Source organism: Silurus aristotelis (assembly GCF_946808225.1).
Source record: "Silurus aristotelis genome assembly, chromosome: 23".
NCBI classification, from domain to species: domain Eukaryota; kingdom Metazoa; phylum Chordata; class Actinopteri; order Siluriformes; family Siluridae; genus Silurus; species Silurus aristotelis.
This window is the reverse complement of record NC_139596.1, coordinates 16,928,737-16,951,077: the sequence shown is the minus strand read 5'-3', so window position 1 is coordinate 16,951,077 and position 22,341 is coordinate 16,928,737. Positions and strand designations below refer to the sequence as shown.

The 22,341-nt window shown below is 39.9% G+C and overlaps 1 protein-coding gene and 1 long non-coding RNA gene across 3 annotated transcripts in view; one reads left to right on the top strand and one right to left on the bottom strand.

Annotated features, from left to right (window-relative positions):
• LOC310718594 overlaps positions 1-22,341 on the bottom strand; it is a 202,445-nt gene that overhangs the window by 154,801 nt on the left and 25,303 nt on the right. The gene's annotated exons all lie outside the window — the stretch shown is intronic.
• Positions 19-22,225, top strand: LOC310718472 (uncharacterized protein). Of its 2 annotated transcripts, XM_083527303.1 has the most exons (30): positions 19-60; positions 981-1,076; positions 4,656-4,713; positions 5,374-5,480; positions 5,668-5,728; positions 7,159-7,266; positions 7,351-7,535; positions 8,636-8,750; positions 9,432-9,572; positions 10,493-10,600; positions 11,059-11,143; positions 11,286-11,424; positions 12,168-12,251; positions 12,538-12,650; positions 12,824-12,950; positions 14,204-14,329; positions 14,410-14,535; positions 14,620-14,808; positions 15,422-15,484; positions 15,593-15,688; positions 16,007-16,108; positions 16,364-16,546; positions 16,670-16,777; positions 16,960-17,213; positions 17,723-17,849; positions 17,990-18,073; positions 18,794-19,002; positions 19,756-19,831; positions 20,227-20,457; positions 21,331-22,225. In XM_083527303.1, exons 1-30 carry the CDS (start codon positions 34-36, stop codon positions 21,403-21,405), a joined length of 3,603 nt encoding a protein of 1,200 aa, XP_083383429.1. In that variant the 5' UTR covers positions 19-33; the 3' UTR covers positions 21,406-22,225. The 2 variants fall into 2 exon arrangements, with proteins under 2 accessions (XP_083383429.1, XP_083383430.1); XM_083527304.1 differs by lacking the exons at positions 19-60; positions 981-1,076 and adding an exon at positions 3,163-3,247 and having other exon boundaries at positions 11,005-11,143.

Genomic DNA, 22,341 nt, shown 5'->3' with positions numbered 1-22,341 from the left:
TTAAAGGGGTGTGTGGGCTGCTAAACCAATCAGATGAGGAATTTACACACGTCTAGTTGGGTAAGATATTGGCCTGGGCAAAGTTCATGAACTACAGCACTAGCAGCACATTTTAATCAGTTAACTTTGGTTAATACGCATGTGGCTAAAAGAAATGTGACAAAAGATCTGTCAAGGGGGCCACAAGGAAACTATACAATACATCGAAAATAGAAATACTCTGATGTCTGTGCATGTTCATGAGTTCCCTCAAGACCCCAAGAAACGAGACTGGAGGTTAAAAGTCAGGCACGAGCAATCTAGCACGTCACTCTGTGTGTGTCTAGGTCCGAGTCTGCAGTCCAAGAGATAATAAAGGCTTTATTTGATCAAAGCCGTTCTGTTTGTGCATTTTTGATGTCAATCGTTCGATGTCAGTGAACACAAACTCCTAATCCCACCAGAGAAAGGTCTAGAAAGTGTACTGTTGCAGGAAAAACAACAGAAATAAATCTCAAATGGTTTTCACTACAAATGACATTACAAACCACCACAAGTTATCAAGTGCAAGCTCTCTGCTGCTGAGAGTTTGCAAAGGAACTGAAGAACTTGCCTGACTTGCCATCAGAGACCATGACCTTGTTTGAGCTGCTGATATTTATACATGAAATGGAGCTGTCAGAAATGTATCCATGTATCCGACTGCTCTGAGAATGGATCTTACACTTTCAGTGACGGTAGCTAAAGCAGACGCTGAATCTAATCAAAAAAACATCTGAGGTCCACCATGGGATGGGAGCACCTCAGCAGCCTTGCTGTCATTAGTATGAACCATGCAGTTCCTGGTCAGATTTGCTACGATGATGTAACTGACGACTCGAAGAAAGCAAGAAAGAGCAGGTTTTAGGGAAATTGATTTGCAGTGAAAATTGTGTTTGGTTTGGATGTTAGTGTGTAGTGCTCATTAAAAAATAAACTAAATTGGTTATTTTTCTTTTTAGGTGGCGTCAGGGAGGAGAAGGTCACGGTCTGGTTCTCCCAGGGTTTCTCGAACCACTCTGGACCTTGTTCTCAGACCCCTTATAGTCCTGGTAATGGTAAATGTGTATTATACACGAGCATGTAAACAAAAAACTAAACTAGAACTGGATCTTGTTTATGTCATTTTCCTTCTAGCTACTATCATAACACACGTTACACCCTGTACCCTAAACGTTAAAAGGGAAATGTATCATCTCTCTTTAAATAAAAAAAGCCATCGACACAGTTTCATTTCTAATTTAACATAACCTTCATGAGCATGACTTTGTCAGTAATTCAGCTGTAGCCTTTTTTTTCTTTCTTTTTTTTTACATTTTTAGGTCCGGTTGAATGTCTCTCATTAGATACACATTATTTATTTGAATTTCCTGAAAACACAGAACACAGCAAAATAATATTCTTTAAATTTAGGTCCCAAAAATCCAACACAAAAGCAAAGCAAAATTAAGTACAGAAAATCAAAAGGGGAAATAAAAATACTTCAGAAACTCCTCAAAACATTGTTCTCTTTGCTTCACAGAAAATAGCAAAGCAAATAAAACTAACTCAGAATCAAGGACTTAAACACTACTACTCGATATAGAGATCGAGATAAAACAAATGTGGGAAACAGAACACACAACTTTAAAAAAAACACGCAAAAAAAAAAAAAACCTGAGACAAAAAGGAAACTTAAACACACACGGGGGACACATGGGCACAATAGCGACATCTAGAGGCTAAACAGAGAAAACGTAAAAAAAGAGAGGAAAAAAAGGGGAAAACTAACAGAAAGCCCCCAAAATCCTGACCACAGAGCCATGTATTTATTTATTTATTTATTTATTAAATGAGATTATAAATGAGAGGAATTGTGGCAACTTTCATATAACAATCAATTAGGCCCTTATTTAGGTTTGGTTTCTGGCCCTTTACAAGAAAAACGTTTGTGAATCTTTAAAGACTTTAGAGTTGAGTGTGAAAGTAACAGCAGTTGAGCTGCAGGAGTTTGTTCCATTGCTCTGCTGCCACATAATTGCATGATCTGATGATGGGACGATGGGGTGATACCTCTATTAAAAGTGCCAGACACATGGCTAGTGTTGTGACTAAAATGATTGAAGCCACTTATTTTGTAAAAATTTTTTTAAATTTTTTGCTTTCTTTTGGTTTGTTACCTTTTTGTGTACCGTTAATTTTTGTTTATAGTTTTGTATTACTTTACATTTGGCAAAAAAAAGTCTTTGTTTATTAATTTTCCTTATTTTTTTCCATTTTCCTTAATACTAACTTTTGCATCTTTTAGTGCATTTTGTATTACTATACATTTTGCACAAAATAATATATATATATATATATATATATATATACATTTTCTTTTTCTTTTTTTCATCAATGCTTTTTTAGTCCATTTTTTATTTCTTTTGGTTTGGTGCCTTGTTGTTTATTGCTACCTTTTTTTGCATTTTGTATAATTACACTTTTTTTTTTCACCACTGCAAACTTTTGCACACTTTTTTGCTTTTATTTGGTTTGTGCATTTTCTACTTTTTTTTTCTTTTTTCTATGAATGCAAATTTCTTTGTTTTCTTTGGGTATGTTTTTAGGTGCATTTTGTATTTATTAAATGTATTTTTTTTATCAGTAAAAGTATTTGTCCTTTTTTTTCATTTTCATCCTTATAAACTTTTGCACACCTTTTTCTTTTGTCTTGTTGAGATTAATTTTTTTGTTCTGTTTTCCCTATCAACTTAAAGTTTTCACACATTTATTTTTGTTTAATTTGGTTTGTTGACTTGTTGGGTATTGTTACTTTTTTGCATTTTGTATTATTATACATTTTGCAAAAAAAAAATAATAATATTTTTTTTTTTATCAGTGCAAACTTTTGCCCTTTTTTTGCTTACTTTTGGTTTGTTACCTTGTTGTATATTGCTACATTTTTGCGCATTTTGTATTATTATACATTTAGCAAAAAGATTTTTTTGTTTAGTTTCTTTGTGCACTTTATATTATTATACATTTTGCAAATTAAAATAGGAACAAAAATCACTTATCTTTTCTCTCTTTTTTTAAATGAATGCACACTTTTGCACTTTTGCACACTTTTCTTTTCTGATTTATTGTTGGTTGCTAGGGCCGCTCCGTTGCTAGGTGCCCTGGCGCGCGCTTGGCTTAAATGTCACTCCTGGGTCTCGCGCGCGGCTGAAGCGGGCTTTTCCGCTTCTCCTCTGATCCTGAACTAACCGTGAGTACAGACATGACATTTCTACAGAGTTATACATCATTCATTTATAAAAAAAATTCCTTTTTTTGAGTTTTGAGGGACAGGGAGAGAAAATGGCAAATATTTTAGAAGTCACTCTGCCGCTTCAGATCCGCGCTGTGAGGTTTATAACAAACAGAAAACTTATCAGACGAGCTCACATTTTAATTACAACATTCAATATCGACATTAAAGTGAATGTAGGACATTTTAAGACATTATAAAAGTGAAATACGACCTGAGAATGTGCGGAATCTCTTCCGTACTCTGAGAGTCGTTTCCTAGGTAACGCTAACACCACATGGTCCTAACCGTGAATGGGGGGGGGGTCCAAAATTGGTTCATTTGTTATAATTTTTATATTTCGTAGTTTTAGTTTTTTATTGTTGTACTCCACATATTACTGAAATAACCTAATTTATATAGATTAATAACTGTTTTTTTTTTTTTTTTGAATATGCGTATCCATTGGGGTCTTGTCCCCCCCCCCCCCCGTGAAAGTATCAAATGGTTCAGTCCGCCCCATTCATAAATCAAAACAACTGTAAATTATACCATTCTTTATATGTTTATATTTAGTTATCTTTTTTCAGTTACATGGAATGAGATGGAGAAAAAACTTTCCTAAGATCAGAACAATGACAATGGGTGTAAAAAAAAACGAGATAAAAAATACCTCAATCCAAAAACACAATGGCGTGTGTACATGTGCACAGGATCGTTCAGAGTCACTTCATTTTATTGTATTTTTGTCCACGGATTATGTCATAAATTATTATTTCATAGTGTTTCTCTTGACTTGCTTACTCTGGGGCCTTCAGGAAGGCATCCATAAACATGTGCATTTTCACATCCTTTGATTGGATGATCAGAAATCGCACTAGTCGGAGCTCAAAACCCGCAACTGTAGCAAACTGCACAAGTTCAGATATAATCGTGTGGATTTAAGAAATTTGCAGATACACTTCATTTACAAGATGGACTTTTCAAGAAAAAACTGGACATGGGGAGGAAAAGTTGGACGAAACAGTTCAAAACAGTTGTTACGCTTTTTCATGAACCAGTTACACTTATACATAATGCACAGAAAAATGTACAAAAATGCAGGGAAAACCCGGGGACATTTTCTGAGGTAAATATCGATGCTTCTGCTAGAGATGATGTATGCGGGAGGTGCAGCTGCGGCTACAGTGAAAGGAGACGTGTTAAATTGTGTTGTATGAGATTCCTATCTGTGAAGTGGTGCTCTGTTATACTGCGTTTCTCAATATTATTGACGTTTCTAAAGGACACCACTGAAGGCCTGGGGGTGAAATACATGACCCGCAGCATACATTTCTTTATTTTTGTCATATCCTGATCATTGGTATGTTTTCTCTCTGATGTGTAGGTCATGGACAACTCCAACCATGATGGGGCTGATGACACTGATGAGCTGCTTAGTATTGGTTAGAATGGTTTCTTCCAACTGTTATTGATTTGAGTTTGTATTTGGTTATGTGTTTCTGCTTCATGTCCAGATTAAAAGTGCATTAGTCAATATTAGAGCCCGTACTGTTTATGTAGGCAAAATACAAGCACTTGAACCTTTCTTTTATTCACACCCATGCACACAATACCATTATTCATCTGACTGTTCCTACCAGTGAGTAGGACCAATGCACTTGCAATTTAATGCTGTAATGCATCAGACTGACTTCTAACACATGGCCTTTTCGCAAACAGGCATTTGTAGTGCAAAAGAAATTTAAAAGATGAAATTAAACCAGTCGTTTTTTTCCTGTTGTGTCTGCAGGAAGTTACAGCTCTACCTCTGCCATGTTAATCTGTATTCTATGCGACTCTCAGGACACGCCTCGGTCTCCGTAGTGTTGTGATAAGTCATTTTCTAAATAATAAAAGTCTATCGCATCCACTAATAATTATACATAAATAAATAGTTTTTTTTTACTGACGCAAATATGTTAAAACGATGCATCACGATTCAAATGCCACTTGTATTTGACGCACACTTTTTAAAATCGATGCGCAACTCACACACTGCGCAATCAACTCAGGAACCCTAAATTGCATTTTTAAATCTAATTTTGTTCTTTCATTCGTCACAGAGGTGATCAGTGATTTCTGTCCAACTCGAGACCATTGTGACATGCTGCTGGATGCCATCGATGCTCAGCTTAGTCACCTACAGGTCAGAGAGACGCTGGTTACCGAGGTGAGGTTTCTGATGTTACGATGATTTAATCAGAAATTATTAACGATTGTAAAAAGTGAACAATATATAATAACAAACTGCATCTGCAATCTTGTGAATGTCTTCAACGTGATCATTTTATGGTCTTGGATCACTTTTAATGTTAATAAAATTCAAATGGAGTGAAAATCCAGTTTTATATTTTTAGACCTGCAGTCTTGGCCAAGCAAAAGGAGAAAATGGAAAAAGAGAGGATATTCTTGGTTCAGGTAAACCCACAATGCTCACACTAGCAAGTGTCAAAGCGACGGGCGACCATTCATTTTCAATGTAGCCGTGATTCGATTCGGGGCATTTAATTCCGGGTGTTATGATGCACTTTGATCACGGTTTGATTTAGCACATTATGCTAGTTTTACAATGTAATTTGATTCAATCCAGTTCTGAAAACAAGTAAAGATTTTGACTGAAGATTATTTATTTCTGAATCAATGCAAAAAAAAAAATGTGCATAACATTAAATGAATAAAATATTGCTACAACAGAGGTTTAATAATATTAAACAAAATGTACTACAAGTTTACTATATCTTAAAACCAACAACATTATACATTCTCCACAAAATCTGATTGAATAATCAAAGTATCTGACCAGATTGAAACGTTCTAAGTGGCCCATTTGGTATCATTTAGAGCTCCAAAGTTGGCTAAAACGGCTGGCTTCTGCATCTTCGTTCCTGCACGCTGTAGATCATATTGGTGTGAAGTAATGTTGTTTACAAGCTGCTGAAGCACTAATATAACTGTTATAATGTGGTTATGTAACCCATATTACCTTTAACAAGTGTCAGTTTGTGATACAGAGCAATTAGATCCAAGCTATTCTTAGTATATTTGAACGATATGGGTTGTGCAGGTTGGGACCTCTGGTGTTCAATTACTGCAATTCCATTAAACGCGTAATTAATAGAAATGCTAATTCCCATATTGTGAATTGCACATTCATTATCAAGTTATATAATGGGCCAATAGGCTATAAACATTACAGCTACTACCAGCGATGGACAGAAACAAAGTACTTAAGTAGCTTTTTCATGTATCTGTACTTTACTGAAGTATTTTCATTTGGAGAGAATTTTACATTAAATTCACTACATTTCATTTTACATCGTTTACATTTGCATCAGTTTAACAGCAAGCAGAACATTTAGAGAGGAATAAATGATAAAGAAACTCCAGACTCGAACTCACCACATCACACGTGACCTCATTTTGCGTGATTCTTTTGGAAGTAGTTGAAAAGAAGGTTTTGGGCTCATGATAATTGTAATAGTAATCACAGTGTTTGACTCCTTAATATCAATCAATAGATCAGTGTGCTGAGAGTCACATTCGAGTCTTTTCACATAAACTGAGTTGATTAAATAATCATAAAAAATGCTAATAGGAACATTATAGTCGTAATAATTCATAGTACTTTGGATACTTAAGTACATTTGAAGACAAATACTTTTGTACTTTCACTCAAGTAAAAGTTCAGGGATGCTTTTACTTTTACTGGAGTCGTATTTTACAGAACGGATCTATACTTTTACTCAAATAGGGGGCTGTAGACTGGGACTGGAAACAAATGGAGAAAATTGGAATAATTATTATTTGTTAAGATATATCTTTCTTTTTTTTTCCCCTCTCTCCTTCAGTGTCTTTAGACAGGACTACATCTATTAGTAAAGACACCGGTCTGGGCACTGATAAAGCGAGCTCCGCTGCAGATGTTTTGACTTCTGATCAGGCAGATCTGACCACAGGTGACTTCAAAAACATCTGTCCGTTCCAGTCATTGATTCAGTGAATCCTGTTATCCTAAATTGCTGATTTTTGTTTCTCCACAGTGGAGAACAGCAAGAACGGAATGGAGCGTTTTAGGCTGCAGGAAAACGTGTGTGAGGAGAATGAGGCGCATGAAGGACAGGGTACTGCCACTGAATGGCCTACAGGGGGAGCTGGAGGAGACAGGAGCTCCAAGAGGGAACAGTGTCTGTGGAGACTGGAACGATTGCTGGGAACTGGAACTGGGGTATAATAATAGTCATAAAAATAATCATTATCATCATTGCCTTTAATAAAATATAACACAAATCATAATTGTAAATTGTTTTATTTATTTTTTTTTTTACTATTTACATTCAAATTAAGTGCAAGTGTCATCTGATTGGTCAGAAGGTACTGATTCATTTTAATAGGCATCTATGACAGTTGCGTCACTGGTTTGAAGACAGAACCTCAAAACAGCTAAAACAGTTGAGATGATTCTGTGAGGAGGCGTTTTTTTTATTTACTTGTGTCCAATACAAACCTTCAGACATTTGCAGGAAATTCTGCAGGACAGTGGAGTTTGTCTCATCTGGTTTTCCTTTAGCCGAAGAATTCAGGGTAGAGCGCCTTCTGTTTTTAATTGTTTGGGTCGCTGCTTGGTGGTTTCTTGTTGGTGTTTTTCAAAAGACGCTCCATTATGTTAACTGTAACTATGAACGGAAAAAAAGTAGGACTTAATAGGAACGTGCTTTTATAAAAATATCAAATAATAATATGGTAATTAGGATAATTCAGTTCAATTCAGTTTTATTTGTATAGCAGTTTTAACAATGGACACTATCCCAAAGCAGCTTTACAGAGATAAAGAGGAGTGTAGGAATCTAATGCCTATACATTTGTTTATCCCTAATGAGCGAGCCAGTGTGGCATGGAAAAACCCCCTGAGATGTTATGGGGAAGAAACCTAAGAGGAACCAGGCTCAAAAAGAAAACCCATCTTCATCTGGGTGGCACCGAATGTTCAATTCAGTACAGTTTAATAAAAAAGTCTCTGGTTTACTGATCAGAAGGTCGGTGGTTCAAACCCTGGTATCGCCAAGCTGCCACTGTTGGAACCCTTGGCTCTTAAACCTCTGTGCTGCAGGGGTGCTGTATCATGGCCGCACTATGAAACTCAGCTTCCTAACTGGGACAAGTATTAGGTTTTCTTTTTTTTTTTTTATATCATTCTTTATCTGTAGTACCAGACTGTTGACATTAATTAAAGTCTAAATCCATCCTTATAGTTCTTGAGTTGTTCAGTAACCATCCTCCTGATAATTATTATTATATAATCATTCTTGCATAATATTGAAAACAAAGCAGGTAGCGAGGAAGGAGGACGGCGACGAGGAGGACAGCGTACGCACCGAGGACTTCAGCGCGAGATTCCTCGAGGAAATGCTCGAACCGACAAAGCTGAGCACAGCCGGATCTGGTAAACCAGTCACAAGTTCAATTCAAGTAGTGATTTGGAACAAAAAAACTGGGATTAGTTCAGGTTATTGGAGCTTGCTTGGCATGTTTGGGTGCTTCTGCTGTCTGTCAGAAAGAGCTGAGCTGCTGTCTGTGGGCGGAGCTTATTTTTAAACTGAAAATGTATCAAGAAACTTGGTGAGATCTGTTGAAGACCAACGCTGTATTGTGTATTTAGAGTATTTTTGATATAAGATTACTAAAAATATATAGAAACACTTTACAAACAGTACCTTTAAAGAAATTCCTTTCGCCAGAGATTTGGGATTGCTGTAGTGAAACATTTCGTAATTTGCTTATGAGTGACAGAAATTTTTGTTCAATCAATAAAATTTGAACTAAAACCAAAATGGGTAAACTTTTTGACATTTCGCCCCCCCACGCAGACAGCAAAGCTTTAACCTCTTAGTCGTCTGGGTTGCGCCAGCACAACCGATATCCCATTGTTCTCAGGTGTTAATGTTTAGCAATAGATTAAATAAAAAGGGAGAAGAACAAACAATAGTGTTGTATTTTAGATGGTTATTCCTTTGTTTATGTCACAGAACTTCGGCTGGTGTTTGTGTGTATATATTTCGGAATAACTTTTCCTGGTAAAATAACATTCAACAAATTTGGAAGGATTTTCTGGTTTCATCCTCAGTTCCAGACTTCAGTGCTCCGGATTCTGCCAGCATCAGCAGCGACACCACACTCATTACCGAACCTCACACCTCAAACAGCCAGAGAGGAAATCAGAATCCCAGTGTGGTTTCTTTTCAAAATCCCAGCAGACAACTTGCCGGTATCTCAAAACTCGTTCATGTTCCTGTACTGAGTTGTATACTTATTAAGATACACTTTATAGGCAAAAGGTATTTGGACACCTGACTTTCCAGCCAGATGTGGTTCATCCAGTCATGTTGGAGGCAATTGTATAGAATATCTTTGGATGTCACTTGAACTAGGAGACTTCAACCTGTTCCAGCATGACAATTCCCTTGTGCACAAATCCAGCTTCATGAAAATTTTATAGTGCTTAAACCCTACTGAACCCCAGGCCTCCTCACCTTCTCACATGACTTCACTAACACCCTTGTGGATGAATGAATCTCCGCAAATGTACACAAAAATCTAGTAGAACATCTTCCCAGAAGATTGGAGCTCATTATTAGAGCAAATAAGGACTAAATGTGGAATGGGATGTTCAGACAGAAGGACAAACTAATCTTATGGTCAGGTGTCCGCAAACTTTAGTCCATATGTCATAGTTGTATTAACTGCTTGGTACAAACAGTTAAGATTTTCCACGTCTTTAAACAACGTGAAAATGGATTTTGATCTAAAAAAATGAAAATCAGCATTTTTGCACCAAATTGGGGAGTCAATGCCAGCTCAAGATTAGGAAAAAACTAGAGGGGGGCTGGGAGATGAACCAACCACTAAAAAACTGTGAAATTTATATACAGATTTGACTTTTATTATTGGATGTCAGTAATACAATTCTGAATTGCAAATTATCTGAACGCAAAAAAATTACTTGACCTCTGGACCCCATTATATGTAACATATTTTGCACTCATACACTTTTCCTACTTTAATCGAAATTCCTGAATTGATTTATATTTAGCTTTAGAGGAAAGATCTGTTTAGTAAACCATGAATGAGGTTTGATTGGATTTATTAATTGTTGAACACAATTACAGACTCCTTTTGCTTTCATAGGTGTTTCACTGAAAAGTTTCGACTTGGTCACGATAGACAGCGATCTGGACTCTGTGTGTACAGAGCGAGTACGACACCATCTCCAGAGTTCCCTCACCAACATCATAGGTATTGTATAAGTGTGTGTGTGTGTGTGTGTGTGTGTGTGTGTGTGTGTGTGTGTGTGTGTGTGTGTGTGCTTTATTCTTAATTCTAATTGGTCAAAATAAATTAATATTACGTTTACGGCATTTAGCAGACACCCTTAGACAGAGCAATTTACAGTTATTTCCATTATACAGCTGAGCAATTAAGGGTTAAGGCCTTGACTCAAGGACCCAGCAAACCTGGTAGTATTGGGATTTGAACCCACGACCTTCTGATCAGAACATGTTATCCACCGAACTAGCATTTTCCCCAAGTAATACTTAATGCACAGCCTTGTATGGTGGAACCACTGCATCATCGTTTATTTCACGTTTATTGAATGAGTTTCCAGTCTTAGCACTTTGTAACAGGAAGTTATTTTCCAGGACAAAGTCTTTCGAAGATATTTCCAGTCAATTCATTGCTGTATTTCATTACAGCGCAAGAAGGCTTTTTAGAGAACGGATCGCGTGCAGGAAGGATCGGCACGAAAAGCACAGAAGGACCTGAAAACCGAAGAGAAAGGTGTGATAACTCCTTATTAACGACATTAAACACTGATTGAGTGTGTATTTAAAGCACACAGAATGTTTTTTTTATTGCAATCTCCGCTTCTGTCTCTTTGAATGTGTGTGTCCGTACATGTTTATGTTTTGCCGTGTGTTAGCTCCGAGGATGAATCGAACAGCGTGTGTGTAAGGCGCAGCAGAGTCCTGAGATCTCCAAGCAGCGTCCAGCGAAGAGAGAAAAAGAACCAGAGCAGGAGGCACAACAACACTTCCACAAGCTCTACAGCCTCAACAGCTGTGAGACACCCAACAAACACACACACACACACACACACACACACACACACACACACACACATATATATATATATATAGCCAACGATATGATACATTAAAGATACATATGAAGCAGCTACTGATGCGATACAATACGATTCACTTCTGTTACGATACAGTGCGATCCGAATTCGATTCGATTCAACACAATGCGATTCAATAGACAAAATATGATGATCTGCATTTCAATATGGTACAGATTAAATCATCAATTTGCTTAAGTGCTTTCTGACTTCTAACACTTGGCCTCTTCACAAACACGTCTTTGTAGATTAAGACAAAAAAAGAAAAAAAGATTAAACTAAGCCAATCATTCTTTTTCCTGTTGTGTGTGCAGGAAGTTACAGCTCTACCTCTGCCATGTTAATCTGTATTCTATGTGACTCTCAGGACACGCCCTTCGGCCTCCGTAGTGTTGCGATACGCCATGTTCACGTAGCAGCAGCGGTGCTGAGAAACGGTTTAACGAGGAGAAATCTAACTACACAGTTTATTGGTCAATTTATAAATAATAAATAGTGAAGCGAATCTGCTAATAGTTGTATAGAAATACATTGGTTTTTACCGATGCAAAAATGTTGAAAACGATGCATCGCCATACAAATGCTGTGCTTGTATCCGATACACACTTTTTTTCATCGTAAAATTTTATGCCGATGCATACGTGTGTGTATGTTAATTTTTTTTATCATGGGCATTTTTAGAGCAAAGGGAAGGCTGAGGACAAGCGCAACTCCGATTTTAGATATGTGGAACCATCACTTGCTGAACTACAGCAGCAAAAATTGGTACACGCACCCTTTTTTTTTTTTTTTTATAAATGTCTCAAAAATTTCCACAAAGGTCAAAATTTTCAATTATTCTTATACTTGTGGGGAGGCGTCCTTCATCCAGCTATTTACTTCAAGAACGCCTCAAGATCATCCACATCTAGTGTTAAACCAGAGCCTGAAATAAATGCAGTATCATTGTCATTTTAAATTTGACCTGACTGTGATCTGATCTCTAAAAGCGTGTGTGTGTGTGTGTGTGTGTGTGTGTGTGTGTGTGTGTGTGTGTTTTCCTCACTCCCAGGCAGGTGTACAGGAAATGGACAGATTGAGAGAGGAGGTCGAGCGGGCTGAGAAAGAAAAACACACACTGCATCTTAGTGTGGGACACACCAGGACACACACTCAGCTCCTCAGGTACACACGAACCACACAAACACACACAAACACATATCCAAAAGAGACACAACAGACTCCACCGTTCATTTGGCAGCCTAAAAGATGTGCAGGTGTGTGTGTGTGTGTGTGTGTGTGTGTGTGTGTGTGTGTGTGTGTGTGTGTGTGTGTGTGTGTGTGTGTGTGTGTTGCAGGAGTGATCTGAACAAACTCCAAGCTCAGAGAGACTTGTACATCCAGGAGGTCAGGGCTCTACAGGAGAGCCAGGCTGCCCTGCAGAGACACATGACAACTGTTCAACATGACTCCAGCCCACGCAGGGTAACACACACTCCAACACACACTTCTTGTTCTTATTTTCCTGGAGATTTCCTGATGAAAATTAACTCTATAAAAGCAAAAGCACCGTTCTGAGATACTTGTGAAGCGTTGTGGTGGTAGCGTGGTTATCGGCACTTGATCTCTCGGTTTCTCACACGTGGTTGTTCCATATTTGTTGCTTTGTATTGATCAGTTCTCTAACAAATTCTTGGTTCCTCCAGAAAAAAAGGTGATTTGATATTGAGATCACCTGACTTTAATTGTACACAGGTTGACTCCATATACATCTCACTATAGAGTTAGTTTTAGGGGTTTAATAGTAACAAGGGTGAACATTCATGCACTTATAACTACTATGTTTATTGCTCTGTCAATAATTATGCAAAATACATAAAAATTGTTTGCTTTTAACTTAATATTATATGGAAGTCCTAAGAGGCCATGCATTACAAAAACAAAATCTTACTTGTTGTGAATTACGTACATCTGTGTGGCGTCTCTACTAATAATGAATCTGTTTTTGTTTTTTACGTAATATCTAATTTTAATTCTTTTTTTTTTCTCCAGGGCTTCAGATTGATTTTAAGCCTCAACCCAATTCAATCGTTTCCCAAAAGTTGCTTGTCCAATCGTTTCCGGCTTTTCAAAACGTCGTGGCGACGTCTAAAAATGCTTATTCCCGAAAGCCTTTCGCAGTGCACGTGACGCAAAAAACAGTGTTTTCAAATTGATCCATTTGGGGACCTTTCTTTTTCAAAAAGCTACGTTTTATTTGACTGAAAACAGGGCTCAGTGTGTGAACGGATTCCAAAACAAAAAACGTTTTCAAACAAAAAACGTATTAGTGTGGACGTGGCTAATTTCAACCACATGTTAAATCCTCCATGTAGCTCATTAAGGTCATTTGAGAATGTTCACCAAAGCTGTCTTACTCTGTACTACCTGTGTGTTTATTGGTTTATGCTCACACCTTCCAGCCAATCAGTATCGAGTATTCAGACATACCTTGGTATAATAATACAATAAATTCCAAACTTTGATTGCACTGTATATTGGTCCATGTTGAGGTTCTGATATGTTCATGTCATGTAATATCCCAAGGCATCACCAGGCTTTTCATGTGACCACCTGTCAAGCAATTCCAACAGTAGACCCTTTTACATTAGACTCCAATTGAAACTGAAATTTAACCTTCCACATTCTTTAGACTTGATTCCTTCCTCCATATAATCGTTCCATTCCTCCACCTGTAGTATATGAATAGCGGCTGTGTGTCTGCACTGGAGAGGGAGGAGATGGATCATCTTTTGGACAAAGCCAAATCAGAGCTGTTCTCCGAGCAGCGGCGTTTCAGACACACGCTGGAAACCATGCAAGAGGTAAAACAGCATAACAAGGCTCTTATAATTTTCTCATGTTTATTCACTTTATTTTCCTTCATTCTCTTTCTGTGTCTCAGAGATTGGAGGAAGTGAACCAGGGGCTAGAGCAGAAGCAGGAAGAGAACAGGAAGCTCAAAGAGAAGTGCTCCAAGCTAGAGCAGAAGCTGATCACAGCCACCAAAACAAGACAGGATCTACAGGAAGTAGGTTCTCTAAGTTCTTTAAAGGTGTGCTTGTCTTGTCTTCTGTCCAGTCTGTCAACCACGGCCTCTGTCCTCATACCTCAGTCTGTACAGAAAGAGAGAGTAGAGCAGGAAGGACGGCTAGGAGCGCTCGAGAAGATCGTCGCGCAGAAGGAGCTGCTTCTTCTGGCAGCGCAGGAGGAGAAGAATCACCTCGAGATGGAGATCAGGGCTGTCAGAGAGGAGCACAGTGCTAAGCTTACAGCATCAATATCACACGCTCAGAAGCAAAAGGTATCGTGAAGGAATCGTGAAACAAAAACGTGAAAATACATGTTGGTTTAATAAAATGATCATTTGAATAGGAATCAATCAGTGTTTGACTCGTTAGTTAATGTTATTCTAATAATAGATCAGTGTGCTGAGAGTCACATTCGAGTTTTTTCACATAAACTGTTGATTAAGCAAAGAGTCTTGAGATAATAATGATAATCTACATACACTGTATTGATAAAAGTATTGGGACACCATTTAGTTTTTTCCCCTAATTGTTGCCACAAAGTCATAGGCACACCATTATCCTTTTATTTGAATTAGGAGACCCAAGCCTGTTCCATCATGAAGATACTTGGCTTGCAGTGGAAGATCTCCAATCAGTACCTGACTTTCCTAACACCCTTGTGTCTGAATAAACCTCCACAAATCTCCTTAAAATCTAGTGGAACATCTTATAAGAGGAAATGTGGATTGGATGTTCAAAAAGAAGCATAGATCAATTTTATGGTCAGGTGTCCACAAACACTTGGCCATAGTGTATGGGCAGAGTACATTTTTGGAGTTGAGGTCTTTTGGCTGTTGTATGCAAATGTCCTGTGTGTGTGTGTGTTTTCTCCACATGCTTTTGCAGGAACTGGAACTGGAGCAGCTCAGGACTCAGATGACTTTGACCCATACAGAGGAGCTACAGCGGGTACAGACCTCACACCATCATAGCATAAGTGTGCTTCCAGGATGTGAATACTGATGGTACTACTGTGTGTGTGTGTGTGTGTGTGTGTGTTTGTTTCTAAATTCCCAGGTCCGTATTCAGGTGCATGAGATTAAAGAGGCTGCGCTCAGAGAGCAAGCCGTCACGCACACACGCCACACCGAGTCCTTACACAACCGCATTCAGGTCAGAGCTCATCGAACATGTACACTAGTGATGTGTCGCTTATGAATGATCCGTTCATTTTAAACGAGTCTTTGATGTGACTCGGATGAACTCTTCTTTTAGTTTGACTCGTGGCTCCCATAGATGCTATGAAGGTGATTAAAGGAACGAAATGAACTAAACGATTTAAAATAAGATTTGCTCCTTTTTATTCAAAGAACCACGACACTAAAATGATCCGTTCTTCCCTTTACTGATGCACGTTATAGTTGTATAGGGAGGTATATCATTCTCTCTTTCTCGTTCTCATTTCGATATTCTGTCTCCTGTCCTCGTCAGATGAAGGAGGAAGAGGTGAACAGGTTAGAGGAGTGCTTGAAGCAGCAGCAGGAGGAACTCAGGAAGAGAGAAGAGGAACTGAGAGAAGAAATGCAAGAACAGGTCTCTCCATATTCTTCAATAAATAATAAAGTATAATCAAGCCTCCTTTTGGGGCAGTGGTGGGCCAGTGGGTAAGGCTCTGGGTTACTAATCAGAAGGTCATGGGTTCAAGCACCAGGATCACCAAGCTGCCACTGTTGGGCCCTTGTGCACGGCCCCTAACCCTCCCTGCTCCAGTACCATGGCCCTGACCCTGTGCTCTGACTCCAGCTTCCTGGCAAGGAAGTGGTAACTCATCATCCTGTCTGCCTGCAGGTGAAGAGGGTGATGGCGCAAGAGCAGAAGAAGTGGGAGGAGAAGAGGGCGGAATCTGTACGAGAGCTACAGGCCAGACTGGAGAAACAGATGCAGGAGGTGGAGAAGAGAGGGAAAGCCGAGCTGGAGAAAGAGAAACGAGGAGCACTGGAGCTGCAGAACAAAGTGCTGGAGCTGCAGAAGGTGAGGACACACACTCTCACACTCTCTGTTTCTTTTGCTGTGACACACTCATATTTCTGTATCTCTCTCTCTCTCACACACACACACACACACTCTCTCTCTCTCTCTCTCTCTCTCTCTCAGACTGTGGAGGAGTTGGACAGAGCAGCATCTAAGCAGACGGTGGTGATCAGAGCTCTGAGAGACGAGCACCAGACTGAGATATATAAATTGCGCAGACAGCTGCAGCAGGTGTGTGGGCCATCAAGAGCAAAAACATTACACCATGTGTGTGTGTGTGTGTGTGTGTGTGTGTGTGTGTGTGTGTGTGTGTGTGTGTGTGTGGACATCCAAAACACGATGACAAGACACACACGTCTCACGTCATCACAAATTAGTATTATTTCCCCATGCTGTGTCTTTGTGACTAACAGGAGGCTGAAGGCGAAGCTGTGCGTCTAAAGAAGTGTGTGAGGCGCAGTGAGGCGGAGTTACAGGCTGTGAAGGCGGAGCTGCAAGGCATGAGGGCGGAGCTGGCAGAGCGGGGGCGGCTTCAGCAGGGGGCAGAAGCAAAACATGAGCAGCTGAATGCCGGCTGGGCTCAGGATATACACGCTGAGTGTGTGTGTCTACAGAAGCTGCTCACTTTTACCGGCTTCACAGTGGACAACACACATCTCTCACATGGGTATATACACACACACACACACACACACACACACACACACACACACACACACAGACACAAATAAACAAGATCCAAAAGTTGCTTAATTGTCAAGACAAATATTAACATTTGTATTGCCAAAGTTTGGCTACAGAATTATAGAACATATAGACAAATAACAACAGAAAAAAATAAAAATAAAAACAATACAGAGTTTAAAATAAGTAGTTTTACTAGTGTTTGATTAGATTTATAAAAGAAAGATACAGCTTTACGCTTCCTGTTCGAACACAGTCGAGCTCCTGGAGGCGTGGCTATGGGGCGGAGCCGATTGGAATGATAACCCCGCCCCCCATTCCCCCAACCGCCCCCCGTACCCTACCCCTAAACAATCAACTTTCTTTTATTTTTCTTTCTCCTTTCTGTTATTAGGTACAGTTGATTATTACTTTAGAATAAAAGTGTGTGTGTGTGTGTGTGTGTGTGTGTGTGTGTGTGTGTGTGTGTGTGTGTGTGTGTGTGTGTCTTAGTGTTACAGTAAGTGAGGCAGTGAAAGTGCTGCAGTCTCTCAGGAAGTCGTTCCAACATCTCATCCCCAGCCTGCAGACTCACATCACTTCACTGACACACACCAAACAGCAGCTCAGTGCTGATAAAGTGAGTATACACACACACACACACACACACACACACACACACACACACACACACACACACACACACACACACACACACACACACACAGGCTGTCTCTGTGCTATATTGCTAATTTGTGTTTACATGTGTGTGTGTTTCAGGAGGAGCAGCTACGGGTGCAGAGGGAGCAGTTAATAGCTGAGAAGGAAAAAGCTGTGAATGCGTTGAGGGAAAAACTTATCCATGTATGAAACGTTCTCCTGCACCTCACGCTCCGGTTGTTCGGGCGGAAGTTCTCAAATACAAGTGTTTATAAATACAAATTAAAAACCCAATTTCCAGTTAGATTTGATTTATCGAGCGATACCAGCGTGTGTAGTTCGATCCTTAGATCTACAGTCTTTTTTTACTCCCTGCAGCAAAAGACACCTGAAAGCTCAAAAGCTCAGAAGCCTCCAATCAGGGTCTAGAAATCAAATGTACCCAGACAAAGAGCTGTTTTATGAATATGTTATGAACATATTATAAATAGACAGTGGTGCATTTCGTTTTTGCCCAGCCTGGAGATTTGCGCCGGATCTCGGCGACCAAAACTGCAGCCTTTGAGCTGCATCTTCATCTTCAGGCAGATGGCAAAGTCGGCAGGAGACAAATCTGGACTTGAGATCATGTGGATCGTTCTCCGACGATCATCGTGCACCAAACAGTTTAGACATATTCGGTGGTTGAGCATGTCGAAGGTCTTCCTGAACATCCTGAGACGTCCTGTACAATTGTGTGCCTCAAACTTTGTGGTAACAGTTTGGAAAATAAGCCACATATGGCTGGAAAAATCCAGGCATCCCAATATATCTGAACATATAGAACATCTAAAGGAGCATACAGTGCATTCCCACTTTATTTTTTGTGTATGTTCTGTTGTTCTAATGTGTGTGTGTGTGTGTGTGTGTGTGTGTGTTCTCCAGGAGCACATCGAGGAGCTGAGCAGTCTTAACAGGGCACGTGTGCACGAGGATGACGAAGGTGGCGGCATGGCGGCACGTCTGCGCAGGCAGCTCCGCGCTAAAGACGAAGAGCTGCGGCAGGTGCAGAGGAACATGGTGCAGTGGAAAGAGAAAACCATGGCACGACTCGCACGCAAGTTTGAGCAGGAGCTCACGTCTGAGCTGGACAGGTTAGGACAGTACTCACACACTTTATACACACATACACAATCTATCAAGTTTGTAGACACCTGAGCATAAGATTGGGAGTGAGGTCGCGTGGATCTTCTCAGACGATCGTCACATGCAAGTTGGAGAACGGTTTCGGGGGTTGAGGTCTCCCTGAACTCTTCCGGTGAAGTTCAAAACTCCTCGAACAAGTCATCGCAGCATCGCTGTACGTCAAACGTACGTCACGTCGAACGTCTCTGTGGCAGATTTGCAGTTTCACGCAGAATTTCAGGTTTGCTTTTGCACTTGAAAGATGGTTTGGACATGTGCAGAGGAGGGACATTAGTTATATTGGTAGGAGAATGCTGAGGATGGAGCCACCAGGAAGACCAAGGAGGAGGTTCATGGATGTGGTGAGGAAAGACATGCAGGTAGTTGGTGTGAAAGAGGCAGATGTAGAGGACAGGGTGGTATGGAGACGGATGATCCACTGTGGCGCCCCCTAATGGGAGCAGACGAAAGACGAAGAAGCTCTCGCACTTGAAACAGTAGCGCACGTTGGTCAGAACAGCACCATTGGTCTCGACAATTTTTGCTAAAACCTTGTACTCTGGACAAAATGATTATTTGGTAATAAACCATGATAAACCAGAGATGTACGTCTTGTATACCTCATACTCATGTTGTACTTCACTTTCAGTGTCCTACTGTTAGTTTGAAAAATGTATATACAGTTGGAAAGTGTTGTAATTCATGTTCTGGTATGTTGTTAGGAAACCCTGCAGACACAAATCAGATCAGCGTCGGCGACTGGAGCAGCTCGAGGGAGAAATGAGACACCTTACTGCGGTAAAAACAATCATCACTCCTCATAATCGGAACCAGGAAAACACACAGCACCTAGAACCTGGCTTATTAATATTAGTTTTATTAACTACTTCAGTACCTGACTTTACCAAAATCTAGTGGAACATCTTTAACAAGAGTGGAGCTTATTCTAAGAGCAAACGGGGAGTAAATGTGGACTGGGATGTTCAGAAAGAAGTCACTAATCTTAAGCTCAGGTGTCCACAAACATTTGAACAAATATATTATCATTGTGTCACACAACGTAAAAGCCAATCTGCAAATTGTTTTGATGAGGTTAGAAGTGTGTGTGTGTAATTCATATATTTATATAGATTTTTTTTTCCATTTAAAAAAGGTCTATTATTCTATATTGAAATATCTTTTTTTTTTTTCAGAGCTCCAGTGAGATCACGGACGTCCCACCATCCTCGACTTTATCAACTCACCTCCCTGACACAGCCAACACCCGCGACCTGGACTCCTTCAAACTACTGCGCCACCTTCAGAGCCGCATCCGGCAGCTGCAGGCGGACGCACAAAGCCAAACACACTCCTACACACCCAACATTGTGCGTCTACACCGGGACCGGAGGAACACCGAACTGGCGGGATCCTACCTCGAGACAGTATGTAACATCACCATGAGTTAACTGCCATGTAGGATGTTGGTATCAGGACTGGTGAATCGTATGAAACATTCTTAATACAACCTGGTAGTAAATACATTATATGAGCAGAAGTTTGTGTTCCTTTTGAACATCTCGTTCCACACTTAGTCTCCATTTGCCCTTATAATTACCTCCACTCTTCTGGGAAGATGTTTCACTCGATTTTGGAGTATGCTTGTGCAGATTTGTGAGGATCCTTTCACCTACAAGGGTGTAAGTAAAGTCAGGTAGTGAAAGCATCAAGCTGTTCAATAAAGTTGAGGTCAGAGCTCTATAGCAGATCTTCATGGGCTTGGCTTTGTGCACAGGGGGCATTGTCAAGTCATCCAAAGACATTCTATACATCAAAAGCATGAACCTATTTGGAAGTTTGAGCTACAGGAGCTCCTCTGTTGGATCGGAACACACGGACCAGCCTTCGCTCCCCACGTGAATCGATGTTCTGCCCACGACCCTGTCGCCAGTTCACCACTGTTCCTTCCTTGGAGCACTTTTGATAGACACTGACCACTGCAGACCAGGAACATTTTACAAGAGCTGCAGTTTTGGAGATGCTCTGACCCAGTCGTCTAGACGTCACAATTTGCTCAAATCCTTTTTCCTGCTTCTAACATCAACTTTCACATGCTGCCTAATTAATAAATTCACCTGCTAACTGGTGCTATGATGAAGAGATCATCATTGTTCTTCACTTCACCGATCTTTATGTTATAATGGCATTATGTTTTGCCCGATCGGGGTACACCTGGATAAGTCAGACGTGACAATACTTTTGTCCATATAGTGTAATGGTCATAAAATGGTGTTAAAACGCGATTTGTTTTTCCCCAGATTGTTTCAGCACCGGACAGCAGCGAGACGAGACAGCGTTCTGGCTCCAGAGCAGCCACGAACGCCGGCCTTTGACCAACAACGATCAGCGTTTTTGTGAAGTGTGATTCGGAAACGACATCATGAAATGTTTATGGTTGACCCACACGACTCCACATTTTTTTTTTTTTATAGTAAAAACACATTCGCAAGTTCACACGAGTCTTTTATTTTTTTCTGAAAAACAACTCGACTGTACATTCAAAAAGCTGAAAAGCAAACAGGAAGAAAGACACAAAATGTTTTAACGCAGTGTAAGTGCGAGCTCGGTGGATGGACAGCGGAACGTTCTGGCAGTTACTGTTGCTGCTTTAATACTAATCATTTGAATCCCCTTATCCTCTCATTTGGAGTTTATCGGGTGACGATGGACGCGCTGGGAAGAATTTCGTGGAAAAAGAAAAGATTTTGCGTGAACATATCGAACTCATCGGTCACGTGCTTTTCTTTCTCTGCTCCGAAAATGAAAAACGGACAGAAACCTCGTTTTTTCAAACCGAACAAATTCCAAATCTATTTAAAAAGGTTCAATCTTGAAGTTTTTTGAAAGGATGGAAGATCATAAAGAGAAAAAAAACGTGACAGAAAACATAAAAAAAAAAAAAAACCCTTTAGGAAAGTCGAATTCTCGATTCGGATCAGCTCTTTGTCTTCGAGTTGATATGAACGCGTATAGTCATCAAAGGAACTTGTTGCTATGGAAACAGCTCGCTTATAGAGACCATGTGCTACATGAAGGATAAAGAAAATGCGTGTAGGTGCATTTCCTGGTGTTTACTCAAAGTTTATGAAGGAAGTCTCCAGTGTCGGGACTTTTTAAGGGCTAAAGAAATAAAAAAAAAGAAGAAACAAAAAAGATATCTGGCGTTTCGATAAACAGGGAAAAGTAGTAAAAGGGGAATAGGGAATAGGATTTTCTGATCGTCGTCACCCTGTTCCAAAAAGCTGTGGGATTTGTTATAAGGTGCTACA

What these genes read in the sequence shown, in the direction of transcription:
- LOC310718472 (XM_083527303.1), top strand. Translation starts at nt 34, where the DNA reads ATGAGGAATTTACACACGTCTAGTTGG. An exon ending in TGCGCAGACAGCTGCAGCAG is followed by an intron (nt 16,778 to 16,959) that starts GTGTGTGGGCCA and finishes TGTGACTAACAG; the next exon opens with GAGGCTGAAGGCGAAGCTGT. An exon ending in CTCACGTCTGAGCTGGACAG is followed by an intron (nt 19,003 to 19,755) that starts GTTAGGACAGTA and finishes GTATGTTGTTAG; the next exon opens with GAAACCCTGCAGACACAAAT.